The 24,175-nt window shown below is 40.4% G+C and overlaps 1 protein-coding gene across 2 annotated transcripts; it reads left to right on the top strand.

Moving 5' to 3' along the window:
• The first annotated feature begins 4,841 nt into the window (after window positions 1-4,841).
• Window positions 4,842-17,331, top strand: LOC146472336 (uncharacterized). Of its 2 annotated transcripts, none has more exons than XM_085119830.1 (7): window positions 4,842-5,110; window positions 9,478-9,562; window positions 11,006-11,087; window positions 12,183-12,763; window positions 14,615-14,810; window positions 15,255-16,024; window positions 16,506-17,331. In XM_085119830.1, exons 1-7 carry the CDS (start codon window positions 5,087-5,089, stop codon window positions 17,204-17,206), a joined length of 2,439 nt encoding a protein of 812 aa, XP_084975956.1. In that variant the 5' UTR covers window positions 4,842-5,086; the 3' UTR covers window positions 17,207-17,331. The 2 variants fall into 2 exon arrangements, with proteins under 2 accessions (XP_084975956.1, XP_084975957.1); XM_085119831.1 differs by lacking the exon at window positions 4,842-5,110 and adding an exon at window positions 8,596-9,009.
• The last annotated feature ends 6,844 nt before the right edge of the window (window positions 17,332-24,175 follow it).

Genomic DNA, 24,175 nt, shown 5'->3' on the forward strand with positions numbered 1-24,175 from the left:
TTGCAGAAGTAGAAAGCGGTTCTAAAGCCGCCGTTACACGTTGAAACTTTTATCTGAAACTTGTGTGCAACGGCGAACGAGACCAGTTTCGCGAAGAGGTGTTACACGGTGAAACTCTTGTTTTTTCACCACTGCGACCGTTGCGAGCCGTTGCAGAAGTAGGAAGCGGTTCTACTTTTCGTGAAACTTGTCTCGCAACGCAAGTTCGAAAAAGTTTCAGGAAACCGACCATGTTACACGGTGCAACGCCTGCGGAAACTTGTTTCGCAGCGCCGTTGCACACAAGTTTCAGCTAAAAGTTTCAATGTGTAACGGCGGCTTTATCGTGAACTTGTCTCGCAACGGAAGTTCGAAAAAATTTCACGAAACCGACCATGTTACACGGTGCAACGCCTGCGGAAACTTGTTTGGCAGCGCCGTTGCACACAATAATAATAATAATAATAATAATAATAATAATAATAATAATAATAACTTTATTAACGTGTCAAGAAATGTAGCTGAGGGGAGAAGTCCCCTCTACTAATAGTGGACACCTAACTAAATTCTAGCCAAAACAAAAAAGTTTCAACCTGTAACGGCGGCTTATTTTTTAAGGATTGTAGATCCGTGTTTCAGTAAATCGATTCGCATCATGAACTCAACGGAAACTCGTCGCTGCATCTGCGCCCCTCGCCGGATGCGATCAGAATAGAAAAATAAGGAAGAGTAGGCCACCGCAACATAAACCTTGCGTAGGAAAACTACAGTGTCATATTTTGAGATAATCATAATGTTCTTTATACTGTCCTGATTTCCATTTCCGTCCCACGATCCAGGTGTTCGTTCTCCCTTGAACTCCCGAAAACGGTGATTTCGGCATGCACAATACTCATTACCAAAAGTTTAATTTTGGAAGCAGCTATTTTGTACAAAAAATCTGCAGAAAAGGGATAAAAATAGATACTTTTGGGGCCCAAAAATTCTTCGGGATCGATGCTTCTGACCCAGTTCAACGACACAGATCGGCCGGCCTTTCACATTTCAGCTTAATTTACAGAAACGGTGCTCCGTTCTGAAAAACAAAACAAAAACTCGTAACCACTTTGGGCTGATACCTCTATAGCCTGCCACGCAGACGTTCTTACGAACCCCTAAAGAAAGTCTGCGTGGCAGGCTAATACCTCAAAGGCTATGCCGATAAGCCCTTCCATCCCCCCCCCCCCCCCCCTCCCCCGGGGCGGATGGTACAGTACAGAGCGAACTATTGCACTTATCAGCTATGCATTACCTTTTTTAATATTTCCGGTCCAATCACCTCTCCAACGATTGAAGCCCACGAATGGGGCTTGGGACGGAACCTCCCCACCACCTCCCCTCCTCCTCCCCCCCCCCCCCCCCTTCCCGGCCGGGTTCGGGTCAGTTGGGCACCGTCATTCATTTCATTGGTCAGCTAAGGTCGGGTTATAACACAATAAAACCGCCCTAAACCGCGAACATCTGAACAGGATTTGAAACTGAGAATCGGCGGTCGGCCATGCCACATATGGGGAAGTTCCACGACGTTTGCCAAGACATCTGGCCTTTGTATGATCCTGGGTGATGATAGTCGACCATGGTCGCAGTAATATGTCCCTCCCTCGCAAACTTGGAGAAATTAGGCGTGCCACATGTTTGAAACTTTTAGGCGTTATATTGGAGGTACAAAATACTGACGATCCTATATATTTCTGTTGTTCTAGCCTTTGTTAAACAATTTAACTATAAAACACTGCGATAAAATTGAAAAGTTTAAAATCGTCTTGGTTAAAAGTTTCAAATGCGACGACGTTTCGACGTTCGCTTAACGTCATTATCAAGTCAAGAATGAATGAAATAAGAACATTTGTAAATGTAAAAAGAATTCCTCGCTCGTTCTCCCCTCCCCGCCCCGAGAGCTTGCTCGCAGGCTACATGCTCGCTCGAGTGGTTCGCTCTCTTTATCAGAAAAATAAGGAATCACTGCAGTCTATAGGTGTGACATTGCAGCGCGAATTGCGTGCACAGTAAGCATGTGTATGTGCAAGAAAATTTAGCCTGCAGGATAAGCATTATTTTTCCTTAAAGTGGTCTTCCACCCCTTCCACCCCATTCCTGTTGGGTTGACACAAATTCTTTTTTGTACCAATGGTCAAATCGTCCCTTGGTGATACAAGTGATTGGTGATGACAACTTTGATTGACATTCTTTTACCATGCTAACCAAGCTACGGACCCCCCAACAGTGAAAATAGTGGTACTTCTACATCTACATCTACATCTACATCTACATCTACATAAAGTCGTGAGACATCACACCATCCTCTCTTAAATATAGAGCCCAAAACGTTGCTATCAACAAACCTAAGTCCACTGATCGATGATTGCGTTCGTGCAATCTTCTCACAATCGGTTTTTTTGGGCTTCTTGGTCCCTTGCTAGAGTAGAATTTTCCGGGCAGAAGCAGAGCTACACGTGTCTTTCGAAATCGAGGCGTCACGATCAACTATACTGGTGCCGATCACTCCTGCAAGCAAGCCAGAGCCTCTCCCGGTGACCAACCGCTGGCCAAAGAGCCTGAGGACACTGGGTACGAGATTCAGTGGAGATTGTCGTGTTAGCAGTCTCGTTTCTGCTGTTAAGAATGCTGATTTCCATGAAATTTGCGTATCTTTGAGTAACCAGTGCGGGCTTTAGGTATACCGCTTTTGGGTATACAAATCTGCGAACAACAAAATGACAAATAATGAAGTTCCCAACGTTAGAATTTCGAAGGCTCTGAAACAAAATGGCGAAAACCAGCACAGGTATCCCAAGCTCTATGAGCGTTTATAAGACTACGTCACGTAATTTGAGTGTCACGAACAGTGTAAGCAATGAAGTAAATTATAAGGATTTGTATGGGAGTTTACGAACGTGTTTAGGAGACGAAAATAAAGAGAAAGAATTGAACAAAAATGTCTTACCTTGTCTCGCTGGTATCTTGTCAGTGTTTGTGTGCTGTATTTTGGCCTTTTGAGCGCGATTCCAGTAAGTTTAAGGTTTGCTGTTTTCCTCTCTATATGGGAGGAACATAGACCTGCCACAAGTCGACTTCTTTAAGGGGAGAAGTCGCGAAAGTGGTTGACGAAGTCATGAGAGCGAGGGAACCAAACCAAATTGACAAAAAGAGTGAAGAGGGAAAATAATATTGGAAAGGGTTTTTAGAAAATCTAGGAGGAACACAGTGAACCCAAAACCCACTGGACTCGTGCTGAAACTGTTAAAAAAACGCGTTACAAAACCGCGTTTCAGACACGTCTCAACACGCGTTTGAAACGCATTTAAGACGGTTTGGAATGCGTTATAAACGCGTTTTATAGGCGTTCAAAACGCGTTTGAGACGAGGTTAAAACGCATTCAAAACGCGTGTTAAACGCTTTCCAAACGCGTGTTAAACGCGTCCAAAACGCTTTTAAGACACTAGTTAAAAGGTGTTCAAAACGTGTTTGAAACGCGTTCAAAACACGTTTTCATCGCGTTTCAAACGCGTTAAAAACGCCTTTTTAACATGTTTTAAAGGTGTTTTAAACGCCTTTACCTGTGTCGTACTGTGTAGTGGTGTCTCGCGAAATTACCGAGAGGATCGCTACACTGAAACGATGTGTGTGTAACACTTCGCAATTTTTGTCTGTTGTTCATCAAGAAATGTTTCCTTAGAAGCAATGAATATTGTTTTGTTTTTTTTTTTTGTTACACTAAGCGTCATGTCGCTATTTTCGTCCAATATCATTATCTCCTAGTAGAGAATCGCGCTACACTATGATATTCGCGGTTTCCATCGCGTTTTGTGAGCCGGGCCACCACAGACGTTACACGACAAGCTGATATCGATGACAAAACGTACTTTATTTCACTACAAAGAATATCAGACCTTGATTTCAGTTCTTCTTCACAAGGTTACGGTTTAGGCCTTCCACTTCAAGAGGGTCTCAGTTTTTCATTATCGTACGCGTCAATGCCATCGATCGTCTGAGTCATCCGTCTCTAGGTGAAACTCCACATCTTCTTCAAACATTTTAAAACGCTTCCTTTAACGGCATTTGACGAGACAGTAAAAAAATAATTGTTCCTTACTTTGGGGATTTTTACACAAAGATGGGCTAATAAGCGGAAGGGGTGAGGGCTTATAACCTGGTTGGGGGGTGGGGAGGCTTGCAAGCGGAATAAAATTTTTGTTTACAAATAGATGGGCCTATGACCGATGTGCATATCTAACCTGGATTTTACGGTATACTACGATGCAATACGATAATCTTCTTGATTTGTATCAGAAACAGAAAGTCACTTCATTTAACTAAGGTTGGAATACAGTATTTAAATCAAGTTAAGGGGAGCATGCAGAGCATGCGCATGGATGGCCATCACCTCCCACCAATGCGGCCCGAGCTCGATTCCTGGACTTTGCGTCATGATGTGCGTTGAGTTTGTTGTTGGTTCTCATCCCTGCTCCGAGAGGTTTTTCTCTAGGTTCTCCGGTTTCCCTCTCCTCAAAAACTAACATTTCCAAGTTCCAATGCTGTAGGGCGCACGTGATCATCTCGTCATGGAATTTATTATATGCGCTATACAAATTTACAAATTTTAAATTTAAACGCGTGCTCCACGGCATTATTTTTGTTAACTTCCCTGATGCCTGTTTTCTCGTTTTACAGGAGCCCATGAGTTTTATTATTTCTTTTTCCTTTCTTCTTTTAGTTTTCTCTCTTCCGCTATTGTCCTCAAGAAATAAAAGTGGCTGTCATAGGTACCCTGGGGCCGGGTATGATAATTATCGGCTATGTTCAGTAGCTCCAGCCGGATAAACTTGACATACAAAATACAGGTAGTATGCAAATCCCCCCTTGAAGCCATCCCGTCGTAATCCGAGACTCAACTGAAGATTGCGTCGCTTTACCTGTGAAATATAATCCGTAGAATTAATCTGCCATGGCTACGACTGTAATGGATACATAGCGAAAAGGTATTTGAAATTTAGAGAAGAACAATTTCACAAGGAAGAAATACGTACGGGAACTGAATTGTTCAAAGCCGACTTCATTAAAGTGGAAATGTTGCCACATCGCAAAGGTTTGGTAAGTAGCCTGGTCTGGTATATTTGTTCACATTATTTAAAAGTGTTGGTATATTAAAATAGAATCGAAAATGTTCCATTCGATACTAGCAGACGGGGCAACATTTTAAAACGAAACACATTGGGGTCACATTGCAATTTTGATGTCAAAATTCTTCAAAGAGACCTTTCTCATCAATAACCCTTACAATGTACAATCTTTTAACTTTCTGGTGTTTTTAAAAGATATGCATTTACTACATCGCTTCTCGGTGTATGCTGCTCAGTTGAAGGACATCACGACATCGAAAACTAAATTTCCGGTTTGAGTTTCGTGCGACCGACGTGCGCAGGGACTCTTTCAGTTTGATTTATACATTGTACTTGCGAAGCACGGGAACCCTTCTCGCTTTCTCGGTGCCCAAAGTTTATTTTTACCTATTTTGTCAGTGCACGGTTTGGTCCTTGCGTAATCTACAGGCAGGACTGTGCCAACTCTCGGTGAAACATGTTCGTTCGATTTTGGCGCGATACAAAACGACGGAACCAGCACGCAACCTGCAATCCTGCTACATAAGCCACTATTGCGGACATCTTCCCATCCACGACTGTCGCTATAAATCTACAGTCTGTAACAGCCTTCAATACGCCATTACTAGTGGGAGCTGTGCATGCATGCTACAAACCAAAGATTAAGTTAGTTCCCCCACTAAGAGTCGACAATCGAGAGAACATCTCTCTGCGGTGAAACCGTAAATGCATAATAAGGTAACGTGGTTCTACTCTCAGAATCTGTGAATAAAATATCCAAATGGCAACAACCGAACTGTACTCCATTAATGGTAATTAATTCTTTAATAGCTCATAGATCAAAAATACATTTGGCAATATGTTGTCCGGTTTTTGAGAAGATTTCATAACCTCGTAACCAGGTCTCTCCTCTACCCAACCCCTGGAGTTCACACAAACGTCAAGTTATACTCTTTGCATGGCAGTATCTGATAATTTTTGACGTGCTATAACGGAGTAGGCAAAAATTAGTTTAATTTTGAAAACACTGGATACAGCTCTTTCCTAGCAACCAGGATATGGTGATGCGATGAAGTAATTCCAAAGCGTATTTTTAAAAAAATATCACGTTGGTTCAGCCGTATAAACTTTGGTTCAGTGAAGTAGAAATTCATTTTATTGAACGAAACAAAAAGAAATTCATGACAAAGCCATCGTTGCCTGGTTTCGTGAAATATCCCAAAATAATTTTGACCGCCCAACGTGACTGAATTCAATTAAACTGGGTCGTTTGTGTATCACAAAAATTAACTCGCTCTTCAGCTGAGCCAGTAAAACTCGCACGGATGTCGAGAAAAGCTTGTCTCAGAAGGAGAATCTGAACTAAACTGTTTTAAACGTATTCTTTCGTTCAAAAACGAAACCAACAATTAAAATTGGAGAAAAATAAATAAAAGCGATACTGACAGTAACATTTTACGTCTCTCAGCAGTAGGTGAAAGCTAATGGCCGTGTCTTCACAGAAGTTACCAGAAATCGCGTGAAAACAGTTACTCGAATTGACACCTAACTCCTAATTCATAACCCTAACACCTAACTAATTAATTAATTTCCGCAAACAAGCAGTCACTTGTGGACTCTCATTTGATAATACTCTCAAAATTAATTGGGAAAAAGAACACTCGTTCTATTTCATGTACTTCCCGCAAAGCAAGCGAAAGAACACAAGCGGTTTCTCCGTTGAAATTATATTTTAAAAAAAAATATGAGTAAGTTAGCGTTTTAGTCGCACTTTCTTGAAACAGTATAGGATTAATCTAACCAAACAAAACATTTGCGTAAGAACCCCCTTCATTATTCCTCAAATATATTCTGATGAATATGCTAATGGTGTCGCACGTGGAGGAAATGTTCCCTCCACTCTCTATTTTCGTACAGGTTTAAAACCATATATACTCAAAAAAAAGTGGATTTTCAAGAACCCACCGACTTTCTTTATGACATTTCTTCTTCCGAGATTGAGTAACATCAGCCTTAGTCTCCCTCGCAGCCGCTCTGTGTCTCGTCACGCAACGCTCCGAAGCTGCAAGGGAGACTACATCAGCCTTTGCTGAATTCAGTTCCTCCGTCGGATGAAAACCAAGCGCACGATCACAGCAACGAAAACAAAAAGGATAAACAGTTAATCATGAAAACACTCATGATATTTAATTAAGTGGCTTACGTATGTCGGTAGGTCGACGACCTTTAGGACAACCGGCATCGTGAAAACAGACATACAGGAAATAATATCACACTCAATTCAGGGGCTGTTTACGTGCAGGGAGGAAGAGCCTCGCACTAGGAAGATCCTGGAGGGCGGATCATCCTAGCGCCATACGTTTTCTCTATTTAGTTTACATGCAAAAAGTTATACTTGGCCCTAGCGCTAGGCTCTTTCTAGAGATAGGAACTTCCTAGCACTAGGAAGATCCTAGCACCATGTAAACTACTTTCGTTCTGAAGATAATAATACTAGGGACAAAAAGAACAAACATGGCGGCAGCCGGGCGTTCAGCTGCTCAAGGTCGACAGTTGTTCTTTTCCTTCTCCACTTGGTAACCACTTCGGCCGAAATTTCTGCACGTAAGGCCAACGAAAAGTTTTTTCGCCTTCTCGGGTCTTCCTAGCGCTAGGATCTTCCTCCCTCCATGTAAGCAGCTCCTCAATAGTACAGTACATAGAGCTTTTTTCTCATAATGTTTTGCTCGAAACCTGCGCTCGCTCGCCGCCTGTTCTGCTCACTGCGCGCTTCGCGCTCACTTGTTGTCTGAAAACCGCATCTTAAAAAACGTAATAAAATAACGCCTATTCTGCGTCTACTTTTTACAAAAAAAAAAAACTCGGCCCAGTGCATATTCAGTTGGTCTTTTGGTAATCCATCTTGGTTTGTGTTTACAATTGTCCACAGTTTCAAGATGACTGTGCCTACTAGTATATAATGTTGGGTTACTGTGGTTCCTGGTTTTAGACTCCTACTCTTATGTTTTGTTTGTTTTTTTTTTTTTGCACACTCTGACCGGCGACCGATCCTAATGTTGAAATTTTAATAGCGGTAAACATAGAAAACGAGGAGACTAGGCCTTAGCTACAATCCTGCGCCACAAAAATGCACTTAACACGAAGAAAACAAAAGAGAGTTTAAGGTTTGACACTTTGACTTTTTAAAACGTAATTGAACCGGCATATTGTAAAATAAGGATTTGTTAGGCATGGACTGGTAAAATATGTATTTGTAAAACGTGGGTTTTGTAACACATTGACTGGTATTAAAGAAAAGAAGGATACCAGGCGCGAAATAGAGGACTGTAATAATAAAATCTATGAGTAAAAGTAGAAAAACTTCATGTTTTAGAAATCTACGTTTTACAAATCCAGTCCAGTCGTTTAAATTGATTGGCCCGTGCTATTGAGCCTTCTAATCGACCCTAATCGGTACATACGTGTAATTTAGCCTTTACTGTAACCGGGTAACCGGGATCCGACTTTTTGATTATTTTAGTGTTGAGCAATTAAATACTGTTCTTCTTTCTTATCAATTTTCTGGCTTTAAAAATCCCACTCACATGTGCCTCAGTAATCATATACAGTAGAACGGTATTACCCCGCTCTACGGACACCCGGATATTACGGACAATTTCGTTTGTCCCGACGGAAAGCTCATATATTTTCTCTAAAATTAACCCGCTTAATACGGACACCGGTTAATAAGAACAAAGGATACGTTTGTGTGTCCCGAGTGACAACCTCGTACATCGTCAACCCCGCCTTACGGACGACACTGGGTAACTGCGCACTGTCTATTTTCATTGTCACTTGTGCTAATTTTCGACATTGCGGCCTGTTCAAATCATGACACTGAGATTTCTACGGGTTAGTATGATTTTATTCCTAAAAATATAGTAGCAAAATAGCGTCGCATGTTTGATCAGTCTGCCTTTCTTCCCGTGTTTTATACTTGTAACAAAGTGTAGTCCGATAATGAAGTTTTCTGCCTACTATGCATAAACAAAAGTTCCACTTCCTTGGCCTTTGGCTGCAAGTCATTGCTTGCAGTCTTCTTCCCCTTTGAAGTCCTATGCTTGCCGCTATCAGCATCAGCCTCTGCTTGGAGGCTGATGTTGTTACGACTTCCATTCCATTTCCGTGTCAAGAACAATAAAGTAGTTTTAGTCCGAGACTATGATAAATAGCGTAAGGTTTCCTTAGTTTGAGCTTGTTACAGTTACAGTTCAGAAATTAACAACGTCTTGTTGCTGTAAAAATGTCTACTTTAGTTTTTGTATTTGATAAAACATGCTTTCCCCATAATATTTTTGTTTAAATTCTTTGTTTGCACAGGTTGTTTTCCTTGTTCTATCGCTGGTGTCGATTACTGTAATAGTTGTGCAGCTTCAGTTTCTCTCTTTTCTTCGAGGTTACGTAGGTAAGACTCTTTATAGTTCCATCAGTGGTTGTGACCATACCTTGGGCTAGTTGCGACATTACATTTGTCCTGCAGTAGCGCCGCGCTTTCTTTCACACTCCAGATGTACGGGGTCGTTTTACAAAACTCTAGAAGAGATCTTTGACCCTAGAAGGGTTATACAAATCCGTTTACTATCGTCGAATGTGTTTCTGGTACTGAATATTGTGTATGTAAAATCCTTCTAATACAGAGGATTTTTGTGCATATTATGACTAAGTGGGAAAACCAGATCTTAACAAGGGCTATTGGAATCCAAAAGAAAATTGGGGGTAGCGGTGTATTTTATAGTGATAATAAAGCAAGAATTATTATAAAAGCTTTCAAGGGGAAAGCAATGTATGGCGTTTTTTCTGTAATATTGAACCTCAACTCAGTATCTGTGAAAATGTGTGGTTATCCCCAGTTATTAACCCCGCAAAAATATCCCTGTATTAGTAGACGCAACCCATAGGAAACCTGAGTATCTCGAGATGCGCAGAGGGGATGCGCAGTAGCAAAGGGAGACACTGTCCAGAAATAAACGTGTTTCAGGCTTGCCGCAGTCGATGCGAAAAGTAGAAATCAGTTCACTTTTTGCAATGATTGCAGCAACGTCGCAATGAATTTTTCAATCCTTGTGTAACCTACTGACTAATTTCGGTATGATCTTTTTTGTGATGGACTTTAATTTCTGATTAAATGAAAATTTAAAAACTCGTTCGCTGTCTCCATTCGAACGTCGGAACGGGCAATTACCGACTTCTGTTCTCATTTGTTTGGTATAAAATTTGTTGTTTTAAGGACGGTACCTCCTAATACTGAAGTATTTTTGCACAGTTTATGACTATGCGGGAAAAGCAGATCTCAGTATGGGATACCTGAATCCAGAGAGAAAATTGCGGGTAGCGGGGCATTTTTTAGACATAATTAAGCAACAATTATTCGAAAAGGCAGTACAATACAAAGCAAAGTATGGCTTTTATTTTTCGAAATTGAAGCCTTATTATGTCTGAAAAGTGCATGGTTACCCCCAATTTTCTTTTAGGATACAAGGAGCACTTGTAACGTTCTGCCTTTTCTGCATAGTTTTGAACCGCGCAAAAATACCCCTGCATTAGTAGGCACCACCCATAGGAAACCCAAGTATCTCGAGATGTGCAGAACGTATGCGCAGTAACAAAACGCAGCCGTTATTTGGCTTGTCACGCAAATCTCCTTTCCGTAATAGCTAAGTGGGAGACTATCTTAAGTTATCTTACATATGTTGTATATGTATCAGTATTGTCAATACAATCAGGTGGTTTTGTTTTTCGTAACACGACCAAAACTATTATAAATAGTTTAAATAAAGTTGGCCTAGCTATTCCAGATAAGGAAGCTTTCTAAATTTTGAGACTTCTTCTTTTGCTACTTGTTTGGCAGAAAACGTGTGCCCCGAACTTGGTCTGCAAAATAATTCAGTCCATGACACGTGGTCATCTGCAATAAAGTGCAAGCCTCACAGGTATGATTTTTTGGTAACCTAGCTACGGTGTATCGATATTGTCCTTTATATCGGCAATAGTGGGGAGCAAATGACTACCGTTCAATAACTTCCAACTATGCTTCTTCTAAATGTGGAATATGTAAAAGCATATATTTGAATTGCGGATAAAAAATTGAGCATGGGATCGGGCATCAAAGTTGCAAAAAGTGTCAAAAAAGAAAGCATGAAAAGTAATTCATTCAAACCCATGACCTCTGCGATGCCGGTGCAGTACTCTACCAACTCGGAGCTATCAAGCCATCCGGAAGTTGGTTATTTGAAAGTTCCCAATATATATTACGCAGTGAATGAATAATCGTGAAAGTAAACAAAATGTAAGATATGTGAACCATGGCTGGGAGATTTACCAGCTTCCAACCAGTCGGCTTGATAGCTCAGTTGGTAGAGCACTGCACTGGTAGGGGCCATGGGTTCGAACCCGCTAAAACCTCAACTTTTTGCAATATACTTAACAATTATTCCAGGAGCGCGTGTTGGATATGAGATAATAGATAGCCAACAAGGAGGTGGCTATAATAATCTCATATCCAACAAGCGTGAGTGGAATAATTGTTTTATTAAAAACAATCAAGAAATATTGCTTGATTTTGCTGATTTCGCTATGCAAGAACAATTAGAAGACAATTTATTGGTCTCTATTTCTTGGGTATGGTATAATGAACAATTATTCCACGAGCGCGCGTTAGATATGAGATGATAGATAGCCAACGAGGCGCGTAGCGCCGAGTTGGCTATAATCATCTCATATCCAACAAGCGCAAGTGGAAGAATTGTTTTATTAAAAACAATCAAGAAATACTGCTAGATCTTACTGATTTTGCTGTGAAAGAACAACTAGTAGACAATTTAATGGTCGCCATTTCTTGGCCATGGTATAATGACTCATATACCATAGCCGCTAAGCCAATTAAATTCCTCGAATTGCATTATACGATGATCCAGTTTTTAATAATGGCTAATATACCATGGCCGCTAAGCCAATCAAATCCCTGGAATTGCATTATACAATGATCCAGTTTTTAATGATGTTAAATATGCTTCTTCTCGTATCAGGCCAGACAGAGTTGGTTGTGCGCAAGCCTACAGATATTACGGACGTCCGGGACGTGTTGAAGACCGAAAATGTAAAGAAACTCGTTATCCAGACATCTGCTCATTCGAAGAAACAAAACCGGGATATCATAAACTGTTTTGTAATGTTGAGGTTTGCGGCTCTTCAGTGGCTGAAATAGGTTCTGTTGATCCAGACCTGGGAAAAGTAACTGATTGGTTACCTTTGTCAAAGACAAATTTCACCGTAAATGTGCAAGAAGAGGTAGAGAAAAACCGGAATAATGGATTCGGCTTTCTGTACATTAGATGTGGAGATATTCTTCAGTCGCTCATATTCCCACCGATCTTAAAGAGAGAGGAAAATGCCAGCAATAGAAGCAACATAAATGTAAATGTGATTGTGTTGGACTCTATCGCAAGACCACATTTCTATCGCATCCTTCCAAGATCTGTCGCGGCACTTCGCAAGATAGCTCAAGACCCGGAAATCAAGGTCACCGCACTGGACTTTGAGCTTTTACAGAGTGTTGGAGAACACACGTTTGACAACATTAGGCCTTTCTTCTCTGGTGTTATCAAAGGTAAGCGTTCTAGAAAGTGCCACTAACGTTAACTTTGAGTTTAGAGGTCATTTCACAGCCGCTTAAATTTGAATTTCTGACCTTTTGATAACGGAAAAATATCATACCTTGAGTTGATACTATCCATACGGAAATAACCAAGGTAATATGGCATGGCATCAAACGCAACTTGACAATGTGTGGGGCTGACATGTTATAACAGGTATAGACATGAAACAACAAAATCAATTTCATACATCATATTACTGAGGTATGACTAAAAAGTCACTAGCATGGACACGCCATTGCATCATATAACAAGCCTGAAAATACGGAAAATACTGGAAAATAGCAAGGGAACGACTTGGGATAAAATGACAATTTCATTAACATGACTTAACATGCCATCACAAAGTATCAACAGATCAGATCTTAGAGAACTGAACTTTTCAGCCGAGTCGCCCATACAACGTATGGACACAGATTTTGTATACTTATGATTAGATTTTGTACTTATCTGAGATATGGATCAAGTGGTAGAGCGAGGGTCTGGACATTTTTATTGTTTTTATAATCTTGTGATGTAAATAGCCCGATGCTATTTCAATTACTTGTAATATTGTAGTATGTAAATTAGTTACTGATTTTATGATTATAATCATAGTACTTTTGTAATTATATGTTTTTCTTTTTGGTACGGCCCCATAAGCTTTCTAGCTTTAATTTCTAGCGTGGATAAATAAAGTTTATTGATTGATGGATTGATTGATTGATTGATTAATTAATTGATTGATTGATTGATTGATTGATTGATTGATTGATTGATTGATTGATTGATTGATTGATCGACGACAAGGACTTGTTTTGCGATTATTTGGTAATGTTGCTGTGTACAGTAACATGGCAAGGTATGACATAATTATAAATACTCAACGGCGGTGTATGACACAAATGGATAGAACGTGACATGACATGATATGACGTAAAATAACATGTCGTTACAACGACATAATGCTGGCGTTGCGTGATATAGGGTTATCCACATTACGCCGGCATATTTTTGAGCATAATAGTGAGGCAAAAGAATCGAACATTATGCTGGAATAATAGTCCAAAGTTTCTTCGAGTGTTTTGTTAAAACCTTGCCAAAACTATAAAATTCCCACTCAAGACACCAGCCCAGGTACCACACTTTAAGACCAGGCCTGGTTACAAATTAGCAAAAACATGGCTTCCTGCCTTAGTTCCAGTTCTACAACATTATCAGCTACCTTTCATGGATGAGTCATCTCAACAATCAAGCAAGGAAAATCACGAAAAAGGACAGTTTTATGGAGAATAATAGTGGCATTTGTTGAGCATAAAGAATTAGTATAATAGTGTGAAACATTGAACATAATATAGTCAATATACACAACCCTAATTGCAAAGACGTGAATTGGCCATGCCAATGAAATGGTAGACCATAGGGCTGTGGGATGCTATGACACAAAATATCAACAGCAAGGACAAAAGATCAGAGATGTCAATATGTGGTATGACATAACAATGTCAATTGAACAGTCTCCTTAGCTTTCTTGGCATGACAATGGCAATTGCAAAAATGGTCTAAAATGTCAATGGCGCGACAGGTAAATAAACACATAAAAACAGGGAAATGACATGAGTTGATCTTACAATGTCAAGTTATGTACTGGGCATGAAATGGTTTTGGCATGACTGGCACAAACAGTCGCTCCCGGGGCAGGATGCGACAGAAATGGGAAGGACATGGCAGTTGATAACGCAGCGATATAATGCCATCTCCAAGGTATGCTATCATTTGACATTTTCAAACATGTGTTGGACATGACTTTTTGATTTTCTTTTTAGATGATGATGAAATCAGTGACACACCAAAGACCGCAAAGGCTCCATTAGGAGTAGATGTGTTGTTTGGGACCTTCAAGAAATGGGGCTACCAGACCCTCTTCCAAGAAGACCTATGTTGGTATGACAAGTGGGGCATTGGATTAACGGACCTTCACATAAGAGCAAGCCCTGTTGAGGACGAACAGTTTAAAGCAAGGTACATCTGCAACATTAATTTATTATTTAATTGAACTTTTTGAATAAATTAAGATGTGCCGAAAACACTCGGTTTGTTCAAAAGCACGTTGAATCGTTTGTTGGTGATGTTAGTTGTTGATGTTGATGTTGTTAGATGTTAGTTTGATGTTGGTTGTTGGTTGTTGGTTGAATACCTTAAATATGCGTTGTAGAGATTACTAAGATGAAGAGAAGGAGGCCCTCAACACAACGAAACAAACTTTATAGCAATAAATTTTAAAACCCAATTAGTGGTTGCAGTTCTTTAATCTGAGCAAACTATACTCGACGTGGTGGAGGGTAATATATCAACACCCGTCAAGCTTTGTGGAGGGGATTGTCACCGATCACGTAGGCTGTCCCTAACCGGCTTCACAGAAAACATTAAAAGTTTTTTAGCACTTATTCTTGCATTTTACTTCAGGTGGACCGAATTTCAGAGCGAAGTACGTACGAAACACATCGATGACCTCGGTCTGTCACATTTTGGCTGCACGGTGTTTACTAGCAAATATGAAATGACAAATCACTACGAGAACCCACATGAGGTGTGCTTAAATGGAGAGTTCTACAGTCAATACTTCTTAGATTACCTAAGTAAAGTGTACACTTCCTTACGAGCCAACAAGACAGCGAAATCGTTACTTTCATACATGCATTTCAATACTGGGCATGAATATACTGGTGTGCGAATGATCAACATGGACGCCATGTTGGCGAAGTTTGTAATGGAAATGGCTCAGAGTCCCGACACTTTTACTTTGATATATTCTGACCACGGCAACAGAAATACAAAATACAGTTACACTGAAGAAGGGAGAAGAGAGACGTTTGATCCAATATTGTTCATGCTTATTCCTGATGGCGTGGCTGAAACGCTTGGCCAACAAAGAATGGCCGCCCTAGTTGAAAACCAAAAGCGTCTTTTTACCTTACTGGAAGTACATAAAGCGCTCATGTCCTTGAATGACCCTCAAAAGATAAACCCCCAGAATTCCACGGAGGCCGGCATATTTGCGGTTTTACCAGAAAGTCGCACATGCGAAGACGTGAGACTGTTGCCGCTAACCAAGTGTAAATGTGAAGGATTTGAGGAATACAATCAGGCTGAGGATAACTCGGAGAATCACAAATGGCTGGCGGAATTTGCCCTTGGTACCTTGAACGATGCTATACAAACACAACACATGAAAGGTAAGTTCTTGTTACTCTCAATCCCAGGTTCAGTGCCACCACCCTTCCGAAACACCGCCACCAAACGTATGAAATATAAATTTTGTTTCATATATTCATATTCATTTATTCATCCTTCACGGGTATATTGGGAACTCACGATATCACCAGCTCCCAGCTTGATGGCTTTTAGGCTGCTACTAACCATTTGACTTCAAATCACTAAAGATAAACTGTAGTTGACTGTAGTTGACATCGTTGATGTTGCTGTAACCCATGTCTGCAAAATTAGACTCTCGTCATACTTGTTACAGTTTCAAGGTACTGCATTTGCGTATATCACCTGCTGCTTGTGCTTATCGCGAATCACCTTGTGCGTTCGTCTTTCGTGTAAACTAGTCGGCAATTGATCCACCGAAGTTACATTGTATTTTTTCCACTATTCAGTAATGAGGTTTCTTGTCTCTATTGCTCAAGATGGTTCAATTTTTTCTGTCTTAAGGTAATGGTGAAAACACTTCCTCGCCTCAAAGATATGGCTATGGAAACTGTCAACGTTTAGTCGGGAAGTCGTTTACCAACATCTTGGAGCGTTCCCAAAGAGACTACATCAAGACGACCATGGACCTACACGTGGTCCCTCCAAGCGGGTATAAGGAAGATGAAGTTTTTAAAGTCTCTCTTCAACACTATGCTGAACCAGAAGGCAAAGTTTGGATGACAAGTTATACCCGTCAATCTAGATATAGCAAGTTTGAGTCATGCGCAGACAAATCAGTTGACGCCAGGCTATGCGCATGCGCCAACGAACAAACCGATGAAGTTGAAAAGGGAGGTGATACGACTCAAAATAGTGTTCCACGTAAAATGTTTGGGGCAGACACTGTTTCAAAAGACCTCGACTCTGGCTGCCTCTTATTTCTTAAAAGGAGTTATGGGTCAACTGCGTTAGCTGTAGAAGTGACAAATATATGTGAAAATCGCACCTACAAGTTTAAAATGGACGGCGGGGGAAAAGAAATACTTTTATCTAACAAACTTCCCATTGATGTGGAATTATCACCCAAAACATTTTACTTTTTAACATCTACTATGAGACACGACCCTGAATCGACTACTGAATTACATTTTACAGCAAGTATTCAAGTGAAGAACGGCACTTCAGTACATTTTGTAAATTTAGGGGAACGCGATGTTTTATGACAGAGGATTTCTAGTTTCAGCGAAATTTAGACCAATCTGCTTCCTGTTGAACCGTGTTCTGCAACTTTCTCTTTCGATTTCTAGGGACAAAGAGAAAATAAGTGGACAGAGAGGGCAACTTTAGGTGAATTTCACTTAATCTATTGTAAGACATCGTCCAAAACGGAAGTTGGTTTCCCGAGACGTCCGCAAACGATCATTGTGACGCCACGCGAAGTCATCGGAGCGTGACAACGTCGCATTGTGTAATGGCGGTTATCAAATATTCAGTATGGCTTTCCTAAGTGGCATTTACAGGCGTCCAGGTATGTTTGCAGACGTCTCAGGAAACAGACTTCCGCTTTCACGACGTCTAGAAATAGCTTAATCCCAAGGGCTACACTGGGGGTCTCCCTCTGTGACCCCTTATTTTCTCTTGTAGGGACTTGAACCTCGCAGACAGTCGTATCATTTTCAAACTTCCATGTTACTAAATGAAATTTCCTGACCCTCCTCTTAGGCTTCATCTTAAATACCATGACCCTCTCCTTGCACAAATGATACCTCCAATAATGTTTTTACACTAGTTAGAGCTTTTTATATTAAAGCAAAATTGAAACAAAACCTGTCTTGGAACATATATAATTCACTTTATGGTATAGTGCCCACTGGCCTCCTCAGAACTCCATTACGAAGGAAAAAGGGGTCTGCCAAGGAAACAGATGCCATACATCCGTCTTGCCTTTGACAAGGGACTGTTTACCATGGCAGCACAGGACAACAAAGCAATATCTCCCCTTTACCATGAATGAGAATGGTGATAATGATGATGACGACGAAAATGATGCTGATGATGATGCAGCATTAGTAGTGTCGAGTTGATGCTGAGGCTAGTGACGAAAATGATAGTGCAACTGAGTGTTTTAAGGACGGTACCTACTAATACCGAAATATTTTTTGGGCAGTTTATGACTATGAGGGAAAAGCAGATCGTAGCAAGGGCTATTGGAATCCAAAAAGAAAATTGGGGGTAACCACGCATTTTTTAGAGATAATTGAGTAACAATTATCCTAAATAGCCGTAAAATACAACGCAATGTATGGCGTTTTTCCAAATTGAAGCTTTATTATCTCTGAAAAATGCATGGTTACCCCCAATTATCATTTTAAATACCAAGAGCACGTGCTGAGTTGTACTTTCTTCTCTTAGTTTTAAACCGCGCAATAATATCCTTGTATTAGTAAGCACCAACCATAAGAAACCCGAGTATCTCCAGATACGCAGAACGTATACGCAGTAGCAAAAGTAGGCGCCATCCTTAAAAATGCCATACAGTTTTACGTGCTTTACTGCTTTTTGTAATTATTGTTCCTCAATTATCTCTGATTATAACATAGCGCGCGTTTTTCCCTATCTAATTCCTATTGGATTCATCATGGTACATTTCTGAACATACGCACGGCCGTGCGTCCGTGAGATGACGTGTGCAAATCAGACAAGTTCGGGTTTCCGTTGCTTAGTATTTACAAATTTAAAACTAATTCAAAGAAGCATTTGTGGCTTGTTATTGTAACCAGCCAATAAAAACCTTTTTTTTTTCTGTACAGCTCAAAGAGGGAATTTCGTAATCAATCACAAATAAAACCTATTTTCCGCGTACTACTTTGTTTAGCTATGTTATAAAAGAATTGGTTCATGCTTTTAGCTGTGCGTATATCGAGTTATGGATACACTTGGGAAGTTTTGAGAGCACTCAAGAAACTGTTACGCTTCACACGTGCTCTCCAAACTTCCCACGTGCATCCACAACTCGACATACGCACGCTAAGCATTAAACAATTCTCTAATATGTGTGGTTACCACCAATTTTCTTTTTGACTTCCAACAGCCCTTGCTAAGATCTGCTTTTTCCGCCTATTCAAAGTGCACAAAATTCCTCGCTGTAAGGAGCAACGTCCTGAAACCTTTAACCCCTAATATCAAAGAACAGATTCTCCTATCCTGTCCCCACATTTTTTGCTAATTTACTGGAGAGAAGTAATTAAAACATCAAGAAAATCACCATGGGTGATCATGTTATTAATTCTCATCACCTCAGGGTTTGAATAAGCATTGAAATTGCAAGGAGAAATTTGATTCTGATCACTGTTAGGGCTTAAAGGGTTAAAGGTATGGGCAGGGCAAAACATAAGGGCCGTCTACTCGAACAGAGTTGTCTTGAGTGAAATCTGAATTTTAAATAACGTTGTCATCTTGCCGTATGATCTGTACTCTGGAATCTTTGATTTCCACTTCTTCTCCTTCATACCGTCCTTGCTCTTTTCCGACGAGACGGGTTAAGACTTGTTTCCATGTCTCAAACAGCCCTTTCTTTCCTGAAAATTCATACACGAAGTATAAATCACACTTCGCTATTTTACGTTAGAAAAAGAAGTGACCTAAAGAAGAGTCGGACACGGGTCGTCGGATCACCAAGCGGGCACGACTCGCTGCCAGATTCTGTAATGTTTTTGTCTAGATATCCTATATAAATGCTAACCGCAAGCTAACCCTGTTGGCTAAAAAAAATGTAGGGAGGGTTTCAGGGCCACGAAAATTTAAGGTGGCTCTAAACCAATGGTTTATTAAGTGTCTTGACGCGTGCTGGTTACAAATGGTAAGAAAAAGGGTCATTGAGCTCGGTTTTGAGTTATATTCTCGTAAAGCCGAAATTAAGGGCTGTTTTTAACACCATCATCATAATCATCATATTTGTTTAAACACGATATCCTATGTTAAATAGAAAAAAAGACGGTCTCAGTTTTTTACGCAAGCTAAGAAGTTTTGAAAAGAGAACCTGAAAAAAATTCAGATTTGAGCGGGATTCGAACTCATGACCTTTGCGATGCCGGTGCAGTGCTCTCCCAACTGCAAAATACAAACTAGCCTAATTTGTTATAATATATCTCAGTTGTTCTAGATATTTTGTTTATTTTTCGCAACCTCTCCGCCGTTAGGATTAGGCTGTCGTCTATATTTCGCATTTGAAATAATTAACTGATCCAGGTCTACAAGAGGTCCAGTTTATACAATGGAACGAGTTTAGAACATTTCCACTCCTCGGGGAAAATACCGCGGTGATTATTGATAATACTTACTTACTCACGTGAGAATGACGTCATTTGTTCTGCACGGTTGCCATCTTGAATTTCTCGATATCTCCAGAACCGAAGCATTGGAAACCCGCCCTTTGAAACTGTTTACATAAATGGAGCCAGGACTGGTCAAAGGATTTTTATGGGAGCAAATGTAAAGTACTGCATACCTTAAAGGAGAAAACTGCACGCACGACTAGGAGAAATAACACCCTGGCCTAGGCACATAGAGGTTACCGTTGCGAAAGCTAATAAGACTTTTGACCTCCTTCACAGAGTCCGCAGGGACATGCGTGACTATAATACTTTATACAATGAACATTGTAAAACTCGCGTTTTGATTGGTCTAGAGGAGTGTGTGATTAGAGCATAGACGCACGATTGACGTCATCGAGTGGTGTGACCGGCGCACGTGATCAGAGTCTAGAGTGCAGCCAGAGTGACTGGTTAACAAAGTTTTGCAAGGAAAGGAAAACTGCCCAAAAAACAACTGGACAAAGACCGTTCTGAGATTAACCTCAACCAGGATAGGAAAGCTGGAACTTTGTTGTGACGTGAAAAGGAAGCAAATATTTGTCGAAATATGTCGCCGATAGAAATCAGGTAAATAATCGATTACAAATCGCAGTGAAGCGACTTGCATACTGTAATATTTTGGGGTCAGGATTTCCTTCTGGAATAAAGGTTAGTTTTGAAAATACTGTTAGTGAAATTCTTTCGGATTATACTCTAATTTAGAAGATCACAATCGCGTGTGTGTAGTAGTCTAAAACTGAGTTTGCTGGAAAGTGTTTGACTCAGCTCAGGAAACGCGATGCTCGCTCACGAAATGTGTTGAAATGTCTTGGTTATTGTATAAAACAAATAGATTCCATTTTGACGTGGGCCTGTACTCTGATATCGCACAGAGATGACCCATTGATGCCAATGATCAGGGCCGGGTTGCTCGAAAGCTGATTAACGCTAATCTACGACTAAAAGTTAATCAAGGTTTTTTTTTCGCTCTTTAAAAGCGATTTCAAAGCCTAATTTCAAGCTTAAGGTAAAGAAAAGTCTCAGTCAAAACTGAGAGCCAAAAATCATTTTAAGGAATCTTCATTGATAAGTAATTAAACTCGAATCAAAGGTCACGTTAATCCAGGATTAGCCTAATCGGACTTTGAACAACTGGGCCTTGATGGTTGAACCATGCGAGTTTGAGGTACGTGCAGAGTTAACGATTAACCAATTGTGAAATGTTTCATTGTAAATTACTGTAAATATCGTTAATCAATGCGTCCGTTGACAGACGAAACACCAGCCTATTACCAGAAACATGCGGAAAGTAACTTTTGTAAAAAGTTAATTGATAGATGAGCCACTATTGGCTTCTCGGTTTTCACGAAAGACAGACAGGCAAAAAAATCCCGCATCCCGTACCTAACTTTCAGTGAATCCCGCTTCCCGGGGAGCAGTCAAATTCCGAATCCCGTCAAGATGTTTTGCGTTTTCCCGAATCCCGCACCGTTTTTGGGTTAAATCCCGGATCCCGTAAACACGCTTCCAGACCCTGTGTTTAGAATGCTGATTTCCATGAATTTTGCGTATCTTTGAGTAACCAGTGCGGGCTTAAGGCTTTAGGTATACCGAACAAATCGGCGGACAAAAAAGACAAATAATGAAGTTCCCAACGGTAAAATTTCGAAGGCTCTAAACCAAAATGGCGGAAACCAGCACAGGTAGCCCAAGCTCTATGAGCGTTTATAAGACCTTTGTTTGACCTTTGTAACGTGACGTTGTAATTTGAGTGTCACGATTAGTGTTACGCAATGGAGTAAATTTTAAGGGTTTGTATGGGAATTTACGAACGTGTTTAGGAGTCGAAAAAATAGAGAAAGGATTGAGCAAAAAATGCCAGTGTTTGTGTGCTGAACTTTCCTCTCTATATGGGAGGAACACAGCAAACCTAAAATCCACTGGATGCGTGTCAAAACGCGCTTGGAACGCGTTTTAAACGCGTTTTGTAGGGGTTTCAAATGTGTCTTAAACGCATTCAAAACGCGTTTTAATCGCGTCTTAAAACGCATTCAAAACGGGTGTAAAACGCGCTCAAAACGTGTCTAAGACACTATTAAAACGTGTTCAAAAAGGCGTTTCAACGCGTTTTCAACAGTGCGGCACGTGACGGGAAAAGGCGTTTTAAATGAGTTTTCGATGCGTTTGAAACGTGTTTGAAACGCGTTCAAAACCAAGAGAGGATCCTCTCTTGTTCAAAACACGTTCATAACGCGTTTTTATCGCGCGCAAGCACATGCATACAACATGATACATGCACATTCTGAACAAGCTTCTCCAAAAGATCTGTTGTTACTCATTGTTAATGGAGTTGCTGGAACTGGTAAAAGTTATCTGATCAATGCCATTCGAAGCTTACTCGGAACATCTTGTGCAGTGACTGCCACCACTGGCAAAGCTTCCTATAACATAAATGGCTGTACAATCCATCCACTGTTAAAACTTCCAGTTGGTTCAAGAGGCAACAAGGAGTTAACTGGTCAGGCTCTTCTGAGATTGCAGAACAACCTGAAAGGCATCAGTTATAGTATAATTGATGAATACTCTATGCTAGGACAATCAATGCTTGGCTGGATTGATAGACCATGATAGACGCTGCAGACAAGCAACAGGTATAAGTGATGAAGCTTTTGGTGGACTGTCAATCATATAATTTGGTGATCCTGGTCAATTACCGCCTGTTGCTGATAAACCATTGTACCATTCTAAACCTACCAGTTCTGTAGGCGAACAAGGTCATTTAGCTTACCTAATGTTTAACAACGTAATTAATCTGTCAGTAAACCAAAGAGTTCAAGGTACAAATCCAGAACAAAGTCAGTTTAGAGATTTACTCATGCGGCTACGTACAGGAGATTGTACTGAACTAGACTGGAAACTTCTCTTGACTAGACAACCCTCCAATACAACAAACTTGACCGAGTTTCAAAATGCCACAAGACTATATTTTAGCAATGAAGAAGTTGCAAGTTTCAACTTTGAAAAACTGTCTGCACTTCATAACCCAATAGCACGTGTCAACGCACGTCATTCAAGTGATTTAGCTAATCTGAAAGCTAGCCCTGATGAAATGGCAGAACTAGAACCTTGTGTTTTCCTTGCAAAAGGGGCACAAGTAATGCTTACTATGAATTTGTGGACAGATGTTGGGCCTTGCAATGGTGCAACTGGAACTGTTATAGGCTTCATTTATGCAGACAATCACCAGCCTCCTGACTTGCCTCAGGCGGTTATTGTGAAATTTGACAACTACAAAGGCCTATCAATTAGCAAGTCCATTCCAACATGCGTTCCTATATGCCCAATCACAGTTACTTCTCAATGTCTTGATGGAATGCATGAGCGACAACAACTGCCGTTAAAACTGCCTTGGGCAATAAATATACACAAGAGCCAAGGTCTAACACTACCAAAAGCATGGATTGACATTGGTCAAACTGAAAAAACTGCAGGCATTTCATATGTGGCAATTAGCCGAGTTAAAACATAAAACAATTGCTTTTGAAAGGCTTAAAGGTCTTAGAAAGTCAGCCAATTTAAAATATAGACTTGAAGAAGAAAAGAGACTTGATGAACTTGCACAAGATACATGCAGAAATTTCATTAAAAATAGAATTTTTCGAATAAATCCTCAAAGAAATTCATGTTTACTTTTGCACTGTTTTACATGTACGTATTACTGGGATAGAAGACATTGCAAACGAAATTTGTGAAATAATGAATATTGCAGTTGAACCAAAAATTTCAACTGCAATATTCAAAGAAGTGACAGAGTGGTTAGGGCAGTCTGTTTCAACCCAG

This window comes from Pavona decussata, unplaced genomic scaffold (assembly GCF_977016875.1).
Source record: "Pavona decussata unplaced genomic scaffold, jaPavDecu1.1 SCAFFOLD_100, whole genome shotgun sequence".
NCBI classification, from domain to species: Eukaryota; Metazoa; Cnidaria; class Anthozoa; order Scleractinia; family Agariciidae; genus Pavona; species Pavona decussata.

Excerpts from the sequence above, each read along its gene's own strand:
- LOC146472336 (XM_085119830.1), top strand. The coding sequence starts at position 5,087 with ATGTTGCCACATCGCAAAGGTTTG. Across the intron at positions 5,111-9,477 it reads TGCCACATCGCAAAGGTTTG|GTTGTTTTCCTTGTTCTATC; the intron begins GTAAGTAGCCTG and ends TTGTTTGCACAG. Across the intron at positions 12,764-14,614 it reads CTTCTCTGGTGTTATCAAAG|ATGATGATGAAATCAGTGAC; the intron begins GTAAGCGTTCTA and ends TTTTCTTTTTAG.